The sequence below is a fragment of the Talpa occidentalis genome, unplaced genomic scaffold (assembly GCF_014898055.3).
Source record: "Talpa occidentalis isolate TD23 unplaced genomic scaffold, MPIMG_talOcc4v2.1 talOcc4.13, whole genome shotgun sequence".
Classification (NCBI taxonomy): domain Eukaryota; kingdom Metazoa; phylum Chordata; class Mammalia; order Eulipotyphla; family Talpidae; genus Talpa; species Talpa occidentalis.
The window spans coordinates 52,415,813-52,439,150 of record NW_023601322.1 but is presented as its reverse complement, the minus strand read 5'-3'; the positions used below and the strand labels follow the sequence as shown (position 1 = coordinate 52,439,150).

General features: G+C 37.2%; 1 protein-coding gene across 3 annotated transcripts in view; it reads left to right on the top strand.

Annotated features, from left to right (window-relative positions):
• The window catches only part of PTPN2 (protein tyrosine phosphatase non-receptor type 2), a 94,734-nt gene that overhangs the window by 44,420 nt on the left and 26,976 nt on the right, over positions 1-23,338 (top strand). For all 3 annotated transcript variants that reach the window (XM_037508879.1, XM_054694228.1, XM_037508878.2), the window contains exons 4-7: positions 4,753-4,851; positions 8,119-8,256; positions 17,246-17,455; positions 18,648-18,800. In XM_037508879.1, the coding sequence (XP_037364776.1) occupies positions 4,753-4,851; positions 8,119-8,256; positions 17,246-17,455; positions 18,648-18,800 (600 nt within the window). The remainder of the gene's footprint in view (positions 1-4,752; positions 4,852-8,118; positions 8,257-17,245; positions 17,456-18,647; positions 18,801-23,338) is intronic.

Here is a 23,338-nt window from a genome sequence, read left to right as displayed (position 1 = left end):
AGTTGACACAGTGTCACAGGACAGGGAATAGTTCACTTTTCTAGCACAGAGCCTTATTCTGGGGAGTTTGCTTCTGTTATTGGTAGGTGTTTGAGCACTAGTTTGTTGGATCTTCTTTGTTTTGAATTTAGCTCAGGGGTGAGGGGTGGCAGGTGCTTTGGGTATCTCAGCTGTACTTAAAAGTAACAGCCTTTTCTGTAAGGATACCCCTGTGCTCTCGCCAGTTCAGGCTACAGCTGAATTGAATATATTGCAAGCATCAGACTCAAACCAATGTCCTAACTCTGTGGCCCCACCCCTGCAGCTCTGGAACAGTGCATCATCTGTCCTGAGTGCCTACTTGCACACCCCCTTATCCAGTGTAGTACTAGGTATCAGGAGCCCCAGTAATGGCATAAGCACTAGTCAGAAGTTATAGGGGGCTCTGAACAGTAGCCATTCCTTCCTCTTACAGATTGTATTGCCCCATCATCACTCTAAACAAAGTCATTGAAAGTTTTTCCTACTACTTTCTGCTGGTGATGTTCCTATTGTGAGCTGTGGTCATCTGTTGTTCCCTCAGGAGGAGTTAAGCTTTGTTTGACATCAATTTAGTATCTGAAGGGGGCAAGTCCTGAGTCTTCACTCAGCCTCCATCTTGCTAAACCTCTCTAGAGGCCCTTTGAAAGCTCTTCTCTTCCCCCATATTGTGGCATACATTTCCAGAGAGTACAGAGAACCCTGGATGTTTCTGTCCTTTCCTTAGGGCAGCGCAAAGGTGTTTATTATGGTTTGAGACCAGATGCCCAAAAGACTGGCAAGGAGACCAGAGAGCTTGATGGATTCCCTTTGGCTTTCAGCCTGATTGCTTCTTGGCACATTGGATATACCCATATTCCAGCAGTACATTTTTTACATTCTGAGATAATAGAAATGATTTTGGCTTATCCACACTAGCTACCCTTTATTAAATAAAAGATTTAATGAACAATGCTGTCATAATATTTGAGATATATAAAACCTAATTATATCAGAATAACCTGTAATTGAAGGAGAAGAAATTTAATATTGTAAGAAGATATTCAAATGAATGTAACTATAAGCTATTAAACTATTTCTAATTTACAGGGAACTAAAATTAGTTGTTTTACTTCATATAAAATAGCTCCTGTAATTCAAAAACAAAAAGAGAAACAATGTGGAAAAAAAAACAAGAACAGGCAAAGAACATAAATTCACAGCTTAAAGAAAAAAATAAAGGCAGATAATTCACATATGGAAAGATACCCAACATTTCTAGTAATTAAGGAATATAAATTTAAACCAGTAATCAGTTACTATTTTTGTTCTGTCAAAATAGCAATGGTTATTTCTGGGAATTGAAAATAGAGACTTGAATTTGCCATTTTCTTCCTTTCTGTAACATTTGAAGTTTTTATGATGAGCATTCATGAAGTTTTTAATAGAACCAGTATTAGAGTTAAAATATGTACTTTCTATTTGAAGAAGGTATAATGTTAAAAAGAGAAATGAATAATTAATAATTACCTGAGATCCTTTACTACAACCCTTTCTTCCTCTCTTTTTCCCCCCAGTCTCATTTCTTTCCCTTCATATTCCTTAAAAATGTAAGTTTTTCTTAGGATTCTGATTTAGGTTTCTTCTCTCCCCACCCTCCCATACCCACTGCCTTAAGTCATTTACTCTCAGAACTTGAACTCCATGGAACAGTTTTTTTCAACCATTGTGTTTAAGAAAATCTGGACTCTGGATTCATAGTATGTGAGCTAAACTGGTCCTGCTACTTAACTGGATATTCATTTAGCCAACAGTGCTATATTGAGTACTTTGTGGCAGGCATTGTTCCAATAAAAGAGATCCAGTAAAAACCCTGCTACTATGAACTTTAATCCTAGTGCTAAGTAAAATTAAAAACAGCTAGCAATTTTGTAGCATTGTTGTGTATTTTATATGTTTTGTATAATTTAAACCACCATGATATATACTGTTATGGTCCTTATTCTATGAAGCTAGAATCTAAAGAGACCCAGGGACATTAAATGACTTTACCAAGGTCAACAAGAGCCAGAATTTAAAGGAACATGGCCTCCATAGGCTCCATGCTCCTCTTAGTCAGTTAGCTCTGTTGCCTTATGATTGCTCTGCGACCTTGAATAAGTTAACTCCCCAAGCCTATCTATCTATAGAATGATGTTAAAAGGAATTCATATAGTGCTTGATACCACAGTAAGGCCTTGTGGATTACTTACTGTGGGTATTGTTACCGCTTTTTAATAACAACAGTAATAATTGTTACATAAACCACTACAAATCCCATTGCAGTAAAGAAAGTACCTGGTTAATACCCTAGTGATTATGCTTAAGTCTCTGTCCCTGTTGGACTGTTTCTGTATGATGTGACAGAGCCCTGTGCACTTAGGTCATGAGAACTCAGAAGCCTGTCTTTAGTTTTTTCATTTCTGAATTCCATATTTTCAAGGGGTCTATTGGATATTTTTGTCCAGGTTACCACTGACATCATAAATTCCACTTGTTCTGTACCTAATTCATTTTTTTAATCCTTCCAATTTTGTTTTCCTTTAAATTAAAGCTCATCATCTGAATTCTTCCTTTCTTCTGCTTCCTCTTCCCCTTCTGCCCCCTGCCCTCTCTTAAATTGTACCTTCATTAATGTGGATAGCTTTTTAATTTACTTCCCAATTCCTCCTTTCTAGTCCATTTTTAACAATATCACCAGAATTATTTTTGTACAAGCAAATCTAGTCATACCATTTTACCTCCTAAAAGAAGTTTGGTGATTATTTCCTGCCTTCAGGACCCGTCATGCTCTACAGTTGGAAGTTCCCCACTGTATAACCACTTCTGCCTTACTGATCAATTTGTCTTTTCCCAGTTGTGCCCTTCAGCTTGGAATCGACTGGGCTCATTTCACCTCCTTTGACTTCCCCTCCTTGTATTAGCAGCCTACTTATTTTAAAAACTCCTCAGCAATCTCTAGCCCTACCTACTCCCAAAGATCTGATGGTTACCCCCTTATTTTTTGGCACTTGATGTGTTAGTATGGCAAAAGCCTCCTTTGTAAACTCTTTGAAGTCTGAGACTGCTTTTGCTCTTATACCTAATTTATTGGAAGAGTACATACTCAGGCAGTATTTCAAAAACTAGAGATGCTAAATATTTATTAAATTCTCAGTTGTTTTTACTCTTCTTATTGCTTATTATCTTTTTCTAAGTTTGATGATTTTTTGTTAATGTACCAATCCCATGGTATAAATCTTCATTGTTGCAGATGTAAGCTGGCATTCCTGGTAAGTAAAAGAACTGAGAGACAGCCTCCTGTACCCCTTTAGAACTACCTAAAAGAATTTGGGGTGGGTAGATGGATGGATGGATGGATGTACACTCAGGAATTATTTCACTGTTGAATTGATACATTCCTTTTTTAGGTGAAGAAAAGGCATTCATTTACTGGAGATTTTTCTTATTGCTCTTTTTAGCTTTAAACTCTTTTGTCTTGAAAGCACATCAAGCAGTAGATGGTTTGAGTGAGAATAACAGTTACCCTCAAATGTTAGGTTACAGTTTTAAGGGATTCATTCATTTTAACTTTGCGCCTTTAAAATTAGTTAAATTAGATTTGGCCTTTTCCTCTTATTTCCCCTTCTGCACTGTGCTACCATTAAGAAAATGAGAAGATCATTAGAAATACATATGATTTGATTATCTCCACACCCCAGCAATATTTTAATATGAACCCTTGCCCCTTTTATGGCTGCTATTCAGGCTATAATGCTGTAATTTTGTAGAGTAATAGTGTCATAGGATTCAGGTACTCTAAAATTTAAACTTTTTCTGAAAATCTTTTTGTAGTTATCTTGGAGGTCAATTGGCTGGACAGTAATGGCACAAACTTCCTCTTTTGTCAGGCTGTTTACAAAAGAGGGCCTCTTACTGCACTGGAAGCTGAAGGGGACAGAAATTTCCTTTACATCTACAATATGACCAATTAAATCTTCCTGCCTTCATTTAAACTCTGGTTTGCTTATAGGTTGTGCTTGAAAACTTACACTGTCATTGCCTGCAAAACAAGGTGATAGAAGTGACAATAGAGTGTTCCAAGCTGACTCTTTGGGCAGAATCTTTTCTGGTATTGGTTCCTACCCAGCTTGGTTCTCCAGTTCTCAACTCTGTACCACCAAAGTCTAAGAAATTACTTTTCTGCCTAAATAAATAAAAATTAGTTTTCCTCATTTATAACCAAAAATCCAAACTAGTACAGGCTTATTTTTTTTTAAACTCAAATGGATTTAATGTCTTAAATTACTTATTTTGAACCCACTACAGGCACACCTTGCAGATACTGCCTCTCAGATCCAGATAAATGTGATTAATCATCACAATTAAAGTGAATATCACAGTAAAAGCAAGTCACATAAATGTTTTGGTTTCCCAGTGCATATAAGTTACTTTTTCCCTTTTATAGTTTGTTACATATACATTGGTATTCAGTGTAAAAATAAGTGTTACTACCTTAATTAAATGTGATGCAGAGACAGTAGTGTGAGCACATACTGTTGAAAATTGGTGCCAGTAGATTTACTTGATATAGGATGGCTATATTTATAGCAGTTTGTTAAAATATACAGTCTCTGTGAAGTACAATAAAGCAAGGTACAATAAAATGAAACTGAAGCATACTTGAAGGAGTTTTCCTTCAACCTTTTTCTAAATCTACTATTTCTTCTCTTGCAGGGACCACTTCCTAATACAGGTTGTCATTTCTGGCTTATGGTTTGGCAGCAAAAGACCAAAGCGGTTGTCATGTTAAACCGAGTTGTGGAGAAAGAATCGGTGAGTAATATTTAAAATTTAATGTATTGTCTGTGATCATTAACTTATAAATTATCTTTGGGGGCTATCCATTCATTAGTTTTGGACTATATTACTTATTTAAAGTTGTGTTCAGGGTGTTTCTGAACTAATTCCTTTCTTAAATATTTTAATAATAGTTGCAGACCATTACCCTCTGGGATACAAATATAATGGAATAAATACTGAGTAGTAGTGATTCATACATATTTGAAATCCCTACTTTTTATTAGAATATTATAATTTATTATCAAAATCTTGGAAATTTTACAAAAAGTTAAGGTGACAGGGTTTTTCATTTTTAAAAATTATTAAGTCATGAGTAGCAGATATGGGAATGTATAAATTTATTGACATTTGAAATTATAGCCTAAGCACAATGCTATTAAGTAGTGTTACTTTTCTTATGTTTTTAACTTCTGTAGCTTTAGACTTTTTTTGTAAAACAAACAAATTGAAAAATATTGTCGATAAAATCTCTTCCATCCTTAAGATTTTGGACTGTTGCGTCTGTTTCTTTAGCTTCCTAATTCTTTTTTTTAAAGTCATCATTGCTACTTGTTAATAACGGTAAACGGTTTTCTAATGTGAAGTTGCATTGATATACCAGGATGTCCATGGTTTTAAATATGATTTTAAAATTAAGTGATGATGACATTGTCCATTTTAATAGTTTGAGCAGGATTTAAAACTGGATGATTTATAAATTTTTTCCATCATTTGGAGTATAATTATTGTACCAATAATTTAAGACTTCCACTGGAAAATCTTTAACTTCTACGTCATTTATGGTGTTTGGATATAGAGGCTTAAAAAGAATCAGGTTCAGTTTGGGGGGGGGGAGATTTATTATTGTTATTAGTACCTAGCATTGTGTTGTTTATCAAAGAGACCCATATGCTGGATTATCTTTCCCTTTGTATTAGCAATCATTGTTGGCTAGTGCTTGATTCCTTAATTAGGAGTCACAATAGTGATAGTCCAATTCTGTCATTCCATCCTGTGTTTTTGTTGGACTGTTTTGATAAAAAGAAACTTCTCATTTTACTTGACCACTTATTTATTGCATAGGAAAAGAAACTTTCAAAATAGAGTGACCAAATAAGATGACCAAATAAGACTTTTTTATGCATGTGCAGGAGGGGGTCAGTTATTATTAAAAGAAGTTTAAAATGTTTTCCCCAGTTCTGTTTTGTTTTTTTCAATTGTACTTTACCTAGATTGTCAGACCATATAGCTCTCTCTCATAGCCCTTTAAAACCAACTTATTATAGTTCTACATGTAAATATGTATTTAATATACATCACTAGTCTTTATTGATGTTTTTCCACTTGTTCTATCACTCATTCTCTAGTGGTTCCTAAGGAAAAACTCAGTAGCTTTGTAGTTTCTGATTTCCACATGTCAGTGACAATTATTCTGCTGTCTTTAGATTTACATGTCTGTTGAGCAGGATATAAAATAATTGGCTGATTTTTGCTTTTCTTTGAGCAATTAAAATATATTACTCCAGTTCCTCCTTTTATTACAAATCACTATCAAAATCAAGGGGCATCTTATTTCATATCCTTTTTAAATTTAATTTTTATTCACTGCATTTTGCCCCCACTTTTTCTTCAAGTCCCATTAACTTTACCAAAATAAGTTTTAGTGGTGGTGATTCTGGGTCAGTTTTTCCATGTACATAGTGTGTTCTTTGAATATGTGGTTTCGAATATATTTTTAGTTTATAAAGAAAAATTCAGTTATGCTTGTTAGTATTCTGTTCCTTTGCTTGCTTTGTGCATGTTTGATTTTCTTTGCCTTTGTCAAACTTCCTGTAATCCTATTTGTGTCTCCATTTCTTTTCATTTTTAAAAAAAAATTATTGATTTATATATTTGTTTACTTTCGCATCGTTGTTCGTATTTCTGCCAGTTTGATTTCTCCTTTCAGGTGTAATCCCCATAAAATTCCCACCACCAAGACACCTGTGAATCCTCACCATAGTCTCTTGTTCTCTTCCCTCCCATTTTAGTCCCTCTCCTTCCTCCTCCCCTGCTGAATGTCTCCAAATTATAGTTTACCTGCTAGTTTTGTCTTTTTTCCCCCTCTAATCACTTGTTTGGTTCCCCTGTATTCCTCCTATAAGTTGAACCATTCAATTTTTTTTTTCCTCCTGACTTATTTTACTGAGCATAATCCCATCTAGCTCCATCCATGTTGCTGCTAATGGCATGAGTTTATCTTTTTTGATTGCTGAATAGTATTCCATTATGTGTATATACCACATCTTCTTGATCCAGTCGTCTGTTTTTTGGGCATTTCTTTTCTATTTAAAGAATGCCCTCCTTTTTCTCCTCCTCTTCACTTTAAAGTAATTTTTATTCATGCCTGTTTCCTTTTGTTTATCTTCATTTTTGAAGTAATAATTGTGTTCTTTTATCATCTCAATTCTAATTTTCATTTGTTTTTTCATTTTTTGTATCGCCTGTAAGTGTGTTGTAGCACTTTTCAAAGAATTGATGCATGGCATTAATTTGTTTTGGAGGTATTTTTTGTTTGTTATTAGTACTTATTTATGATTTGGAAAGGGAGAATTGGCCATATTTTACAAGGGTATTTTCTATTGGTTCTCCCCCTACCCCCTCCATGAATGAATTTATTTTACCTTGCCTTATTATGCTGACTTCGTAATTTGCCTACTGGGAAAATGCTTATTGTCACAATTTTTAATTCCATCACTGTTCTGCCAAAATGTAACAAAACTAGGTAAAGGGGCCCTTATCCTATGATTCTCTTCCCTGATTTAATCTAATTAAATAAACATGCAATGTTTTTTCTAGATATGTAGTATCAGTAGCAGATTCATAGGTACTTATGGAAAAATACTTGTAAAATAAAACCATTTATTTTGAAGAGAAGATTCTTGAGTTTTGATTTTTTTTGGAAACAAAGTAAACGCCAGCAGGGTGTTAAAATGTTGGCCATCATGTTTCAGAAACGATAGATTTGTTTTTATTTGTGAGCATATCTCTTCATGGCTTTTTTTTAGCATGTAAGTTTTAGAAACATTTTATAAACCTGCTTTTATAAAATGTGTATCTTATTAATACATCAAATATCCAATATAGTGAGTGTTCTCAGATTTGAATACTTGTGGAAAAAAATATACCATGTTTGTGTGTGGTTTGTGTTCCTTTTTCAACTTTTTATAGTTTTATAATGTCTATCAACTAAAGAAACCATGTGGATATTCTTACATTTAGGTTAAATGTGCACAGTACTGGCCAACAAAAGACGACCAAGAGATGCAGTTTAAAGAAACAGGATTCATTGTGAAGTTCTTGTCAGAAGATGTGAAGTCATATTATACAGTACATCTACTGCAATTAGAAAATATCAATGTAAGTCTTCAAATTAAACTTTATATGATGAATTTAAGAATTATTTTTGTTAGTAGATTTGAAGTTTGGTGCAGCACATAATGTTTGGATAATATCTATAATAGTATATAGTTCTGGTCATTTGTATTTAGATTGTGTTCCTATATGTGGTAGCTCTCTGAGGAGTCTCAAGAAGATCTAGAAATTTGGAATATTAAAGTTCAGGTTGATATTTGAATATTGAAAATGATTTATTAAAATAACTTGGGAATTAAGAGAGAGGACGCAAGGGTGAAATCAACTTGGATTCAATCAGGTCCAAAGAATTCTTTGTAGAAGTGTTCTTTGGACTTGTTCCTTAGCCTCCTTAAGCCTTTTCTCATCTGTAAAATGAATATTTTAACACCTCCCTTTCATGGAAAGATCAGATGAAGAGCAAATGAAGATGTAGATTACAAAGTCCTCCAGTGCAGTACATAATCCTGGTACTCACTGCTATGGAGAGTGGCAAGCTATTCTGGATATGACTTACTGGAACATTGCTAACACAAGTGATTCACCACACAAAAATTTGTCCTTATTGAATTTGGGGAAATGGTGAAATAAATGTATCATATGGCTCAAAAACATTCTTGAATATTTTTCCAGAAATATGAATTATTCCTTGATACTTAGTTGAGGTACGTGTACATGGTAGGTTGTTGGGCCTGCTGTTGTCATGCTGGGGATGGAGGCATTTCGCCTCTTTTTCCTTTTACCTTCTTTGTGTTGTAATTAGAATAGGTGGAAAATGTGAAAGCAGAGTTTCTGAGATGCTATTAGGAACTAGAAAAACTAGAAAATAGGAAAATGTTTGCCAAAAAATGACTTCAGGGGTGTAGGTATTTAGTGAAATAACTACTGAAATAACTACCTGTTAATAATAGGTAGGTATTTAGTGAAATGCTATATTAGTCAACCATTAAGTAAACAAAGTGAGGATGTGCTCTTTAGGCATGAGGAAATAAAATCGTTCCTCTTTGGAGAACAGCTGTCAGGTTTTTATTGCATCCTAAAAAAACAGGTATTGCCCTAAGCAATACCAGGTACAGCTTCCCATGAAATCCATAACTAAGCTTATGTGATCTCAGACGATTTTAGACGATCTTAGAAGACTCATGGTTGGAAACAGTAAGGCTTAGACTTATTTACACCTTTTCCTTACTGTATTTGTCTTGAGCCAACTATTCCATATAATATGTCTTAAATGGCATTGTGATATATCAATAACTCTGATGCTTAATTGTACATTGCCATTCCCAGAAACAGAACTGCATTTCTACAACTTCTTAAGGTTCTGTGAGTCATCCTCTCGGTACTTATTCCAGGCATCGCATCTGTTTATGACATTAAAAACTGACTTAGATAGAGAAGAGCATAGACATTCTTCCTTGTTTCTGAAATTGGTACTAATAATTGATTATATCCAAAAAATAGAATGAGTTTTGTATTTTATCATTTTGCAAAGTACTTTTTACATGTGTCATTTGACCAGTCTGTATGTAGAATATTCTTGATATTCCTGCATTTCTATTTTAAAATAATAATAACCCCCACATTCATTATACTGTAGGATTTTTTCCCCTGTAAATAGATTAGTAGCTAATAAGTGACAGAACAAAACTCAAATTCAGATCTTCTAGCCTCTAGTGGTGTGGGTGTAATAAGTCTTTTAGAAAAGATGTCAATTGGGCCTCCCTGGTGGCGCAGGCGTTTGAGCGCAGTGCTGTGAAGCTGTCCGCAGCCTCTGCAGTGCTGGTTAGATCCCCACTGGCCTTGGAGCAACCCACATGGCGAGCAGACCTCTCCTGTCTCATCCGCTGCTCCCCTCAACAGTGTATTTCTCAAGTCTGCCTGTTCTGTTCCCCACTCTGTCTCTCTTGAATCCTCTCACCCTCCCACGCCTCTGGCCTGTACCCTGGTTCTTGTATAAATAAAATAAATCTTAAAAAAAAAGAAAAAGAAAAAAAAGTCAATTGTTATAAAAAAAGACTCAGTTCTAAAGGATCTTTCTGAAGTTGAGACCAGAACCAGCCATCTACTGTGTTTCAGCTGCTAACAACTCTGTAATCTTTTTTAACTGGCTTGGGTTCAGATTTACCATAGTTAAATAGCAAAAATTTGTTTATGTTCTGTTTTACATTCTGTATAAAGAACTAGGAGTGTTAGAAGAAGAAAGTAGCTTTTACAACTAATACTACTTTAAGTAGTATTAGAATTAGAATTTCTAAGTACTTAGACTCTGGGATCAAATTGAGTTTAAATCCAACTCTGCCACTCCTGACTAGGTGCTTGATCCATGTACTCAACCCCTATTCCTCAGTTTTCTCATCTGTGAGTAAAAATGAAGTCAGCTACACAAAGGGTTGTTGTAAGTATCAAGTAAATACTACAACAGTGTATAAGACTCAGTATAGGGGCACAATTATTAGTTTTTGTTGTATGTTTTTCCCTCTAATGTTGATGTATTGGGAAGGATTAGGGAACAAACAACAAGTTTAGGGAGAAATAACAAGGTAGCAAGAGAAGGTGATCCTGAAGTAGGAGAGTGATAGCCAACCTGTTGTATAGACCTTTGAGATTTTTGAGCTCAACTGATTTGCTTCTCCAGGAGTCTGGCTTGTTAACTATTAACAGGTCTACAGCATGCAGCGGTTGCTGTTCATCAGAAACCTCTGAATCAAATGGAGTGGTTAAGCTACATATCAGCAATCCTTTCCAGTTTTTTTTGCTTAGAGACGAGAGATTGAGCTTTTGCCCCATTTTTGCTTTCAAAGTTGTCCTGTCGCTTAGGCTATGGAGATAGCTTGAGGAGTTTTTTAATGTAAGTACTTACTTGTCTTCAGGTTTTATTATTTTTATTTATTTTTTTAGCTGTCCTTCATTATTTTCTATAATACTGTTGGCGAGCTTTCTGTTTATCAGGTTCCAGGAATACTATTGTAATGCTGACTGCCTTCTATTTCTCTGTCCCTGTAGATTTGCCGAAAACAATTTGAGTGCCTAATTATTGTGCTGGTCAACTGGGATTAGATCAAAATAGTTTAAGCAGTTTATTCCATCTAGAGTGTCCTCCCTGTTCTTTACCCAGTTGTATTTTACACATCCTTCAAGTACCACTGAATGGCCCATTTCTTATTTAGGTCTCTCTTAATATGTCTGTGATACTTTAATTCCTAACAGTTCTGATTTTTTTTATATTTCTCACCATAATTTGAATTTTACCATTTTATTCTCAAGTTTAGTATGTGAATATGTATATTTTTTGGCTTGGTAACAAGGTTTTCAACTCAACTTAGAGTGTAAAGTCCTTGCCTGTTACCTTTGTGCTCCCCTCTGCCACTGTACGGAGTACATTGTTAAGCACACTACACCTGGGTGATGATTATTCTCAGGAATGATCCGTCTGTGACCACTTGTAGTGCCAGGAAGGCCACAGAGCAGGTTTTCTGATCTGGCAGACAGGGTAAAGGAGAGTCCTGGAGCCCTTGGTGGCTTTCTCAGGCTTTTATTAAGCTCTTACATGTAGTACAGCAACCAGGTATACAGCAGGCAGGGGTACTAGGGGGCCAGAAGGCCTCCAAGCCCCCTGCAAGTCTTCACTCTGGGTACCCTGGCTTCTTTCTCCCCTTTCTCTTGCCTCTTCTGCTTCCCTTGGCCCACAGATGTAAACAACACAGTTTACAACAATGTAACAACTGCAGGTGCCCCATCAGGCAGGGCAACCCTAATGGTGGGAGGGCAGAAAAGCCTGAAAACCATTTATTCTACACCACTGCAGAAGTCCCTTACCCAGACCAGCCTGGTTCTTGCCTCTTTGCGTCCCTTCATCTCCCTCAGGTATCAGGATTTATACTTGCCAAAAGACAGACTTCTCAGATAGATTGTTCCTAAGAACCCATGCCTCTGCATATTGCTTTGCTCTCTGCTTAGAACATAAACCCTGTGCCTGGCTATTGTCACTTTCCCTCCTCATTATGTAGTTAGTCCATTTTTCAAATGAATTGTAACTAAATATTTAACATGGACAATCTAATGATCTTGACGAAAGTTGATGAGGGACTGAACTGAGACATGAATAGTGAAGGTGCAGATTTGATTTATTAAATCAGATATATTTAAGAGAGAGGGTTAACAAGCCTTGTCACTCTCACTATAGAGGAAATATTAAGTGAAAAGATTAAAAATGTGGAGAAGTTAAAATTGATTAGAACTTATTAGGGATTACAGTAAAGGCAATTAGTGAGTATAATTGTTTTAGAAAATTGCCATATAAGGTACTTATTGTGTGCAGGCATATATTCAGTCATTCCACTGATAGCTATAAAGTAAGTACCCCCCCCCTTACAGAAGATGAAATTGGGGCTTAGGAAAGTCTTCTACAGACATAATCTAGGTACCTTCTGCATATGCCTAAAGTTTGAAAATAATTGGGCCTAAAGCTATGATTTTTTTAATAATTAGAAAATTTACCACCTTATGTGTTTATAACAATGGTTAATTTGACAATACCCTTTATTGCCATAAGCCTACCAGCTCTTCATTGTCTGATACTTACTCAGACTTTTATGTTTAGAATTCTTCAAAAAATGTAAATAGATTCTGCCTTAAAAAGAATAACCACTGACATATTTGTGTAATGGAGTGTATGTTCTGCAACATTTTACAAAGAAAACTTGGCAGGCATATACAGAACAGTGGGATGGAGCAGCCAAGTAATTGGAGTGATGCAGCCTGCTTGTCTCACAAGCTCATGCATGGGCTGTGAGGTACAGCCATGACAAAGGGATAGAGGGGCCTACTGGCATCACAGAAGGGCCTGAGATGACTTAGTGACCAAGTGGGAGGGAAAGGATACTTCATTGTTTGAAAGGAAATTGTCTAAAATCCACAAGGTCTAAATGTACAACTGTTTTGGAATGAAGATTCTACCCTTTGGCAATACATTTTCTCCCTCCCTCCCCTTCCTCTTGTGCCGCCTTCCCCTCCCCCACATCATGAAAAGGAGGGGAAAGAGGACCAGTCATGCATATCAACATTTCTTTATACTAGAGTAGTAAACATAGGAATCATATTACTTCATGTGATCCTTTGGGAATTATATGACTTTGTGAACTGTGTTTTTGAATTTTGTTTCAGTATGGGTAAATAATAAAAACCTCAAGAAGATCTTCAGTATGGGAACTAAAGGAGAAGAAAAGGACTGATTTTCAAAAATCTGTTTTTGAAACAGATTTCAAAATGGCCATTTCTGGGAACTGGCTTTGAGTATCCTAGACAGTATGATCTGAATTTGAAAAAAATAGAGACCACTAGACTTGAGCCAAAATTATACAAAGAAGAGCAAGTAGTCACTCAGGACTGTAGGATAACCATAGGTTTTGAGTCAGGAGGTGATGCAGTAACATAGCATACAACCATATGGGAACTTTTCCTGCCACAGACCTCCCATATCTGGGAGCTGCCACCAGTGCAAAGGAGACTGTAGTTCAGGCTGACATGAACCTGGTCTGACCCTGCTATGTGTGGTCAGCACTGTGAGGTGACTGACTGATGACCACAGCTGGCTGTTATCAGGGGGAAAAAAAGGAAGTTAAAAATGCGTGTAGTAATCTTAGCCTGTTTTTAAAGGAAAACACAACTTTGAATTAGCCATACCAAAGGGCCAGCCTGTTTAGTTTTTTCACTATGTGGGTATTGTGTTATTACCTGTTGCTGATTTTTTTAAACAACAGTTTCATCTTAATTTGGAATGTTTTAAATTTCTTTTTAAAACATAAATTTAGTTACCTTTTTAATTTTTTTTACCCTTTTTTGTTTGTTTGTTTGAAGATTGATTTATTTATATAAGCACTAGGGTACAGACTAGAGGTGAGGGAGGGTGAGAGAATTCACCAGAGACAGAGCAGGGAGCAGAACAGGCAGAAGGACCGAAATACTGCTGAGGAGAGTAGCGGGTGGGACAGGAAATGTCTGCTGCGCCATGTGGGAATCTCCCTGGCCAGCCGCAAATCGAACCAGCACTGCAGAGGCTGCGGACAGCTTCACAGTGCTGTGCTCATCAACCCGCTGCACCACTGGGGAGGCCCTAGTTATCTTTTTTACCTGCCAAAAGATACATTCTTTTTGGTGCAGGTAGGGGCAGAATGGGCACAGGATGTTTTCTGATCCAACAGATGGGTAAAGAAGGAGTCCTGGAGCCTTCAGTGGCTTTCTCAGACTTTTATTTAGCTGTTACATGTAGAGCAGCAACCAGTTACAGGCCAGCAGGCCTCCAAGCCCCCAGCAAGTCTTCACTCTGGGCTTCTCTGGTGTTCTTTCTCCCCTTCTCTCCTGCCTTTTCTGCTTCTCTACTGCTTCTCTTTCTGACACACTCTCAATGTTCCTCCCATGGCCCACAGAAGTAAACAAGATAGTTTGCAACAATGTAACAACTGAGGGTGACCCATGAGGCAGAGCAATCCGGATAGTGTGAGGGCAGGAAAGCCTGAAAACCATTTACTCTACAGTGCATTTTTGAGTTTTGATGGTACATTCATGTAAACTGGCTGTTCCCCTTCAAGGTACAGGTGCCCTTCTGTTCCCACCTCCCCTCTGTCCCCAATTTTTTTCATACTGCTTGTGTGCACACTCAGCCACCACCGTATCCCCAACTCCTGGCAACCACTAATATGGTTTCTATTTGTACAATTTTGCCTTTTCCAGAAAGTCTCACAAATGGAGTCAGATGGTATCTGATTTATTTCACTTAGCATGTTTAATTTGGAATTTAAAAAGAAATGTTATGAAATATAATATTCATTTTAATTAGTGATTGGGAAATCTTTTGCTGCCTTCAGTTATTGAGAACCTGTGGATTACAGTGTTTTGGATTATGAAAGTTGTATGTTAAAAGTAGTCACTAAGGGCCTCCCCGGTGACCCAGTGGTTGAGCGCTGGGTTGCGAAGCTGCTGCCCGCAGCCTCTGCATTGGCGGTTTGATCCCTGGCTGCCAGGCGAGGGTCCCACATGGCACTCAGACCTCTCCTGCCGCCTGCTGCTCCCCTCAGCAGTGTATTCCGTCACTCTGCCTGTTCTACTCCCCACACTGGCTCTGATGAATCCTCTCATCCTCCTGCGTTTCTGACTGTACGCAGTGCTTGTATAAATAAATAAATAAATCTTTAAAAAAAAAAACATAAACTAGTCACTAAAAGTATATAATTTAAATTTTTTTAATGTCTACATTGTAATTTTCACTGTTTTACCTCATATAACTGAGTCTGTGACTTTGAAATATTAATTTCTACTACAAACAAGGAAAATCTTTTTTAACAAATTAACTTCAATTTTGTAAATTTTTATTGAAAATAGGATGCTAATAATAATCATCTGATATTAGCCATTTTAAAAATCAGGATTTTTGGGCCTCCCCTGGTGGTGCAGTGGTTGAGCGCTGGGCTGCGAAGCTGCTAGCAGCCTCTGCAGCGCCGGTTCAATCCCCAGCCACTGGCAAGGGTCCCACATGACGCTCAGACCTCTCCTACCACACCCACTGCTTCCCTCAGCAGTATATTTTGTTCCATCTGCTTGTTCTGTTCCCCGCTCTGGCTCTGGTGAATTCTTTCACCCTCCCGCGCTTCTGACTATACCCAGTGCTTGTATAAATAAATAAATCAATCTTTTTAAAAAAAATCAGGACTTTTTAAATTTTGCTTCTATCACTATCACTCCTTCCTTCAAAAAGTCTAATAATAAAACTGAAAAGGTATGCATGTTAGAGATTTACTACTTCATTTACAGAAATGAGGAGTAAGGCAGAGAAGTATTCCTAGCGTCAAAACATAACTGCCAAGAGCTAAGGAACTAGTTATTTATTCAGAAGTATAGATCATCAGGAATATTCAGGAGGTGATAATGAGGACCAGGTAGGCTTTAAGAGACAAACAACATTTTGTATGTTGGTAAACATTTTAGCATATCAGCAAATTGGAAATTTGGAATTTCAAAATTCCCCATTGAAAATAATTGGAAATTATTACCATGGGAAAAAGCAGCAATGAGAAGAGCAGTTTCAGGTTAAAATGTAAAGATTGGTTCTTTAAATTAGTTCTCCTCTTTGTGTAGCAGAATCTAAAAACTCATGAGGAAGAGTTTATTTATATGTATATATAAAATTATAGTTGGGAATTCTTAAAAAGGAAATCATTAAAGACTAACATACTGGAACAGATTTGTCAAAATAGGAAAAGAATCTGTTCATCATGTTGTATGAATTAGAGAAAAGATTGGATCATGTATGGAACAAGTTAGTGGCTTAGTACCCAAATGATGTACCAAACTCTTCAAATCTTGGATTTTCCATTTTCTAGATGTGTGACTTTAAATAAATTATTCCTCTTCTGCCTCAATAAATTATTCATCTTCTGCCTCAATTTTCTCATCTGGAAAAAATGAGTTTGTTTTTTTTTTTTAAGGTTTATTTATTTATGCATACAGGAGCGGGGGCAGGGAGGCATTGAGAGGATTTATCAGAGACAGTGGGGAACAGAACAGACAGACTGGCTGAAATACACTGCTGAGAGTAGCAGTGGGCAAGACGGGAGAGGTCTGCTGTGCCATGTGGGTTGCTCCCTGGCCAGCTGGGGGTAAAAGTTGTGCTGCAGAGGCTGCTTAACCCCTTGTGCCACCAGGGAGGCCCTGGAAAAATGAATTTTAATAATATTGTTATATGGATTGATTTAATACATAAAAAGCTTAGAATATGCCTACCAAATAAGTGTTATGGGAATGGTAGCTATTATTAATATATTACAAATTCTCCTATAGAAAATCTCCCAGAATTTATATAGATTATCAAACCAAGTGAAAATTCATGATACAGAAAGTCCATAAGGATTAAAAGCATTACAGAACACATGTCTCTATGAGGATGTGTTAAAAAAAAAAAAAATTAGAGCTAACTTTTCCCCTTTGATTTTTCACTTTTTAGAGTGGTGAAACCAGAACAATATCTCACTTTCATTACACTACCTGGCCAGATTTTGGAGTCCCGGAATCACCAGCTTCATTTCTCAATTTCTTATTTAAAGTGAGAGAATCTGGTTCCCTGAATCCTGAACACGGGCCTGCAGTGGTTCACTGCAGTGCAGGCATTGGGCGATCAGGCACCTTTTCTCTGGTAGATACCTGTCTGGTTCTGGTAAGTGCTGCTTATGATCTCATTTTTGTTTTGTTGTCTTTTTAAATTGATTTCATTGACAGAAGTAAGCTCTAATGTCAGTATCTTAGAACTGCTTTTGTTTTTGTTTTTTTCCACCCAACTTTAGCTGTTGTCTTTTGGAACCTAAAAATCTCATTTATGACTTTTGTAGGCCTTTCGTTTGTGATTTGGGGGTTGCATCCAAGATAATCCTAGAGCTCTTCAGGAGAGCTGATTTTTTTTTTTTCTTGGTAGCTTTATGTTATAAAAATATAGGTCTTTCCTTCCTGCTCCTTTATTTGTCAAATATAAATTGATATGTAATAATGAACTCCTTCCTCCTCAGATAAGCACTTCTCATATCTTAGTTTCCTTATTACCAAATTAGAATATTTAAAATATCTACTGTATTATTTTGCCACTCTGCCTATATTCATAGTGTACTTCAATCAAGAATTGGACTTTATATTAAAGTGAACTCTGACATGTTTAAAATTCTAGGGTCTGTTTTATTAATGATGCATATTAAAACTAGATTATGTATTTGTACCTATTCCTTGCCAAACATAGCTTCAGCAACATTTTTCTTTTTCACATGGGGGTGGGAGTGTATGTTGGACATGATAGCACATCCGTGTTTCAGGACTGGTACAGTAAGTCAACAGTGTCATCATGAATCTGGGCTCTCCTTTCTTCCCTTCCTCTCTCTCTTCCTCCCTTCCCTTCTCCTCCCCTTACTTTTCCTCCCCTCCCTTTCTTTGCTCTACCATCTTGAGATAACTGCTACACATGGACATGAAGGCAAAGGGCACCAGGCAGAAAGATTTACTCCTATCAACACCTTCTCAAGAAGTGAAAAATATGAACACTAATCCCAGTGGACTTATCCTTGTAGTAAGCCATAATATAAATCCAGGATTTTGACCAAATAGTAGCCAGGGTAAATGAGATTGCTATAATGGCTTGGAATCATTTGTGAATCAGCTGAAGGACCAAAAAGTCCTGTATCTACTACTTGAAACAATTGAGATGTGGGGAGGATGGGTAACTTGGGATGGCTGTTTGGTTTACAACTGCAGTTATAATGTGTCCTTTTTCTTGAGGATTATTGCAAAACTCGTAGCAATTTTCCTGATTTGCTTCTCTTTCCTGGACTCAACAAAAACTTGTATAATTTTTACATTTCTTGCAGATGGAAAAAGGAGATGATATTAATATTAAACAGCTGTTACTGAATATGAGAAAATATCGAATGGGACTTATTCAGACACCAGATCAACTCAAATTTTCTTATATGACTATAATAGAAGGAGCAAAGTATATAAAGGGAGATTCAAATATACAGGTAAACTTTTTTAGGGAAAAAATAATACTTATGTGTTAAATACAATAAATATAAAATAACTGCATTCCATTTAAGCACTTGTTTTCTCCCTCCCCTCCCACCACCGCTTTCTTTTATATTAATGTATTTCCAGCTGTTCATCATAAAATTATAACGTTTAAGCTCACTTCCTCATACTTACATCAGCCTCATGTTAAATCCTACCTGTTCCTTAAAAGCTTTGCTGGAAACAAGATTTCATTAAAGTAGAATATTTATGTAAGGAAAGTTTAATTATTTAATCATTAAAATAAACCACAACATTTAGGCACTTTTCTCTCATTGAAAACATGACCTGGGATTATAGAATATTTCATTTAGACAATAGATAATTTATAACAATGAGCACCTTCAGTAAGTATGCCAGACAGAGTGAAATTCTAGTATTGGCTTGTTGGAAAAGTCATGACACATTTTTGCTTGAAAAATATAGGAAAAATATGTCATGACTTTTCCAGCAACCCAATAGAATGTTGTACTTCCTCTGGTTGATGGTTTTATTCACATAAGATTTTTTTTTTGGTTGTTATTTTAGTGGTTTTTTTTTTTTTTTTTTTTTAAATACAAGAACTGGGGTACAGGCCAGAGGCGCTGGAGTGTGAGAGGATTCACCAGAGACAGAGCAGGGAGTAGAAAAGGCAGACGAACGGAGAACACTGCTGAAGGGTGTTACTGCTGTATATATTTTATTTTGCCTAGTGGTCCATTATGTAAATATCCAGTGGTTTTGTGTGTGTGTGTGTCAGCTGACTTACTTTATATAATTACCTCGAAGTTCCTCCATTTTTGCTATAAATGGCCAAATTCCATCTGTATTTATTGCTGAACAGTATTCCATAGTGTCAGAATACCACATTTTCTTGATCCATTTGTCTGTTGATAGACATCTAGGTTGTTTCTATATCCTAGTATTGTAAATAGTGCTTCAGTAAACACTGTGGAGCATGTAATTTTTTGCATTGATGATTTCATGTTGTTTGGATGGATGCTCAAGAGGCGGATTGCTGGGTTGTGTAGTGTCTCTGTTTTTAGTTTTGAAGATAAATGCAAATCTCTTTCATAATGGCTGGACTAGTTTATATTTCCAACAACAGTATAATATGGTTCCTCTTTATCTCTGTCCTCTGCAGCACTTGTTATTGAAGGTCTTTTTAATGTTTGCCATGCTCACATCTGTGAGATGGCATCTCATTATAGTTTTGCCCTGTATGTCTTATTGGAAGTGAGTATGAACATTTTTTCATGTCTCTTGGTTTTCATGTCTACTGGATACCTTCTTCAATGAATTGTCTGCTTGTATCTGCTGCTCACTTATTAATTGGGCTGTTTGTTTTTCTGTTATGTTTTATATAACTCTTGCCAGTTATAATATTGTATGACTATTTTCTTTCATTCAGTAGGATATCTTTTTTTTTAATAAATTTTATTTTTATATTCCCCATACAATTGCAACGCCCTTATTTTGACCCCAATCCCTCCCCTCCCTGCCCCCACCTCCCATAGAGTGTTTCTGGTTCATAGTTTTTTGTTGATTTTGATTTTCACTTTCTTACAGTTATTCATTTTCCTGGTCCCTTATTTAAGTTTTCTAGATTCCTGCTATGAGTGAGACCATCCAGTATTTTTCTTTTTCTTTCTGGCTTCTTTCGCTGAGCATGATCCGTTCCAGCGCCATCCATGTTGCTGCAAATTGCATGTGTTCATCTTTTTTGAATGCTGAGTAATATTCCATGGTGTATATGTACCACATCTTCTTGATCCAGTCATCTATTTTTGGGCATTTGGGTTGTTTCCATAGCTTAGCTATTGTAAACAGTGCTGCTATAAACATAGCGGTGCTCTTTGGACTTGATGTTTCTGTGTCCTTTGGGTAAATACCTAGGAGTGGAATTGCTGGATCATATGGAAGCTCTATGTTTAGTAGGTCCAGAAATCTCCACACAGCTCTCCATAGTGGTTGGACCAGTTTGCACTCCCACCAACAGTACTGGAGAGTTCCTTTTTCTCCACATCCTCGCCAACATTTGTTGTTGCTAGTTATTTTAATATGTGCCATTCTCACTGGTGTAAGATGGTATCTCATGGTAGTTTTGATTTGCATTTCCCTGGTTACAAGTGATGTTGAACATTTTTTCATATGCCTCTTGGCCATTTGCATTTCCTCTTTGGAGAAGTTTCTTTTTAGCTCTTCTGCCCATTTTTTGACTAGATTATTTTCTTTGTTGTTGTTGAGTCTCATCAGCTCTTTGCAGATTTTTGTGATCAATCCTCTATCATTAGTGTTGTGTGCAAAAATGTTCTCCCAGTCGGTGGGGTTTCTCTTTGTTTTTGTTATTGTCTCTTTTGCTGTGCAGAAGCTCTTTAATTTGATATAGTCCCAGCTGTTTATCTTTGCCTTCACTATCACTGCTTTGGGTGATGTGTCTGTAAAGATGTCTTTAATGTGCATATCACGTAGTGTTTCGCCTATATTTCCTTCTATGTATTTTATGGTTTCAGGTCTTATGTCTAGTTCTTTAATCCATTTTGAGTTGATTTTTGTGTATGGTGTGAGGTAGTGGTCAAGCTTCATTCTTTTGCATGTAGCGACCCAGTTTTCCCAGCACCATTTATTGAACAAACTTTCTTTGGCCTTCTTTCGTTGTTATTTGTCCCAATGATGTTCTGGCTTTAGGATTCCTTGTAGTATTTTTTGGAGTGGGGGTTTAGTCGTAATGAAATTCCAGAGTTTCTGTTTGTCTGGGAAGGTCCTTATTCTTTCTTCATAGAGGAAGGAGAGCTTTGCGGGATAAAGTATTCTTGGTTGGCATCTGTTTTCTTGGAGTCTGTTGACTATGTCCGTCCACTCTCTCCTTGCCCGTAGTGTTTAGTTTCTTCAGAGAAGTCTGATGTCAGCCTGATTGGTTTTCCTTTGAATGTAATCTGTTTCTTCCCTCTTGTCAGCTTCATTATTTTTTCCTTGTCCTGGATTCTTGGGAGCTTTACTATTATGTGTCTTGCTGTATTTTTCCTTTCGTTGTGGAAGTTTGGTGTTCTTCTTGCTTCTTGTATATCAGTTTTCAGCTCCTTCTTCACGTTTGGGAAGTTCGCTTCAATTATTTCCTTGAATATTTTCTCTGTTCCTACATCTCTTTCCTCTCTTTCTGGTATTCCTATAACTCTTATATTTCCTGTCTTCATGGAGTCAGATAGTTCCCGAAGTCTTTCTTCGTTCTTTTTCCTTCATACTTGTCTTTCCTTTTCTGTTTTGGTTCTTTTTATTTCTGTGTCTTCAAGAGTACTTATTCGTTCTTCTGTTTCATCTATTCTGCTTTCATTGCTTTTCCCAGAGTTCTTTAGTGCCTCCATTAATTCTTTGATCTCCTGCATCTTTTACTTCCCTCTTGAGGGACTCAATTTCATTCTTCTGATCATTGATTATTTTTCCCTTATCATTGTTTTCCTTTATGACTTCTGTCAGTTTTTTAATCATGGCAATTTTAAATTCTCTTTCTGGAAGGCTCAGAAGTTCTTCCAAGTTACTGTCGTTGCAATCTCGGGGGTGGTTTTCTTTTTGTGGTGTGCTTTTTTCCTGAGGAGTTGCTAGGTTGCGTGTGGTTCTTCTACTCCCTACTGTCTGTTTTCTAATATGCCATATTCGTTGGGACACTGTGTTGCTGGGACTGGCCGGCATCTTGGGTGAACTTCTCTGCTCCCCTCTGGCTCTTCCGGGAGCCATCTGTCAGTTTCAAGCAGTCTTTACTGAAGAAAGGTCCCTGTTCTAAAATGCCAATGCGGGATCACACTCCCTTGCGCGCCTGGTCTGCCCTGGCAGTGGGTCCCCGCTCCCTCTCTGAGCTCTGACTGCAGGCCAGAAGGGGCCTGGCGTGGCAAACTTCCCAGCTCACCTCTGGCTCCTCCGGGAGCCTTCTGCTGGTTTCAGGCAGTCTTTACTGAAGAAATGTCCCTGTTCTAAAATGGCGATGTGGGACGTACTCCCTGCCTGCCTGGTCTGCCCTGGCGGTGGGTTCCCACTCCCCCTCTGGGCTCGGACTGCAGTCAGAAGGGGCCTGGCGTGGGCGAACTTCCCAGCTCACCTCTGGCTCCTCCGGGAGCCTTCTGCTGGTTTCAGGCAGTCTTTACTGAAGAAATGTCCCTGTTCTGAAATGGCAATCTGGGACGCACTCCCTGTGCGCCCGGTCTGCCCCGGAGGTAGGTTCCCACTCCCTCTCTGGGCTGGGGCTGCCAGTAGGATATCTTTTTAATCACCATCCTGTTTTTCCGCATTATGTAAAACCTTTTTAATTTGAGGCAATCCCAATTGTTTATTTTTGCATTTATTTCCTTTGCCATAGGGGTCAAGTCTCCCAAAAATGCCTTTGCCTCAGAGAGCTCCTGTCAGTTTAAATGAAAGTTAAATTTTCAAATCAAATATCTTACACACAATTTCATAGCTTTCATTGTTGCCTTCATTGCTTACTTCCTGCTTGTTAGGGAAAGCATGCTGTCCTTCAGATATA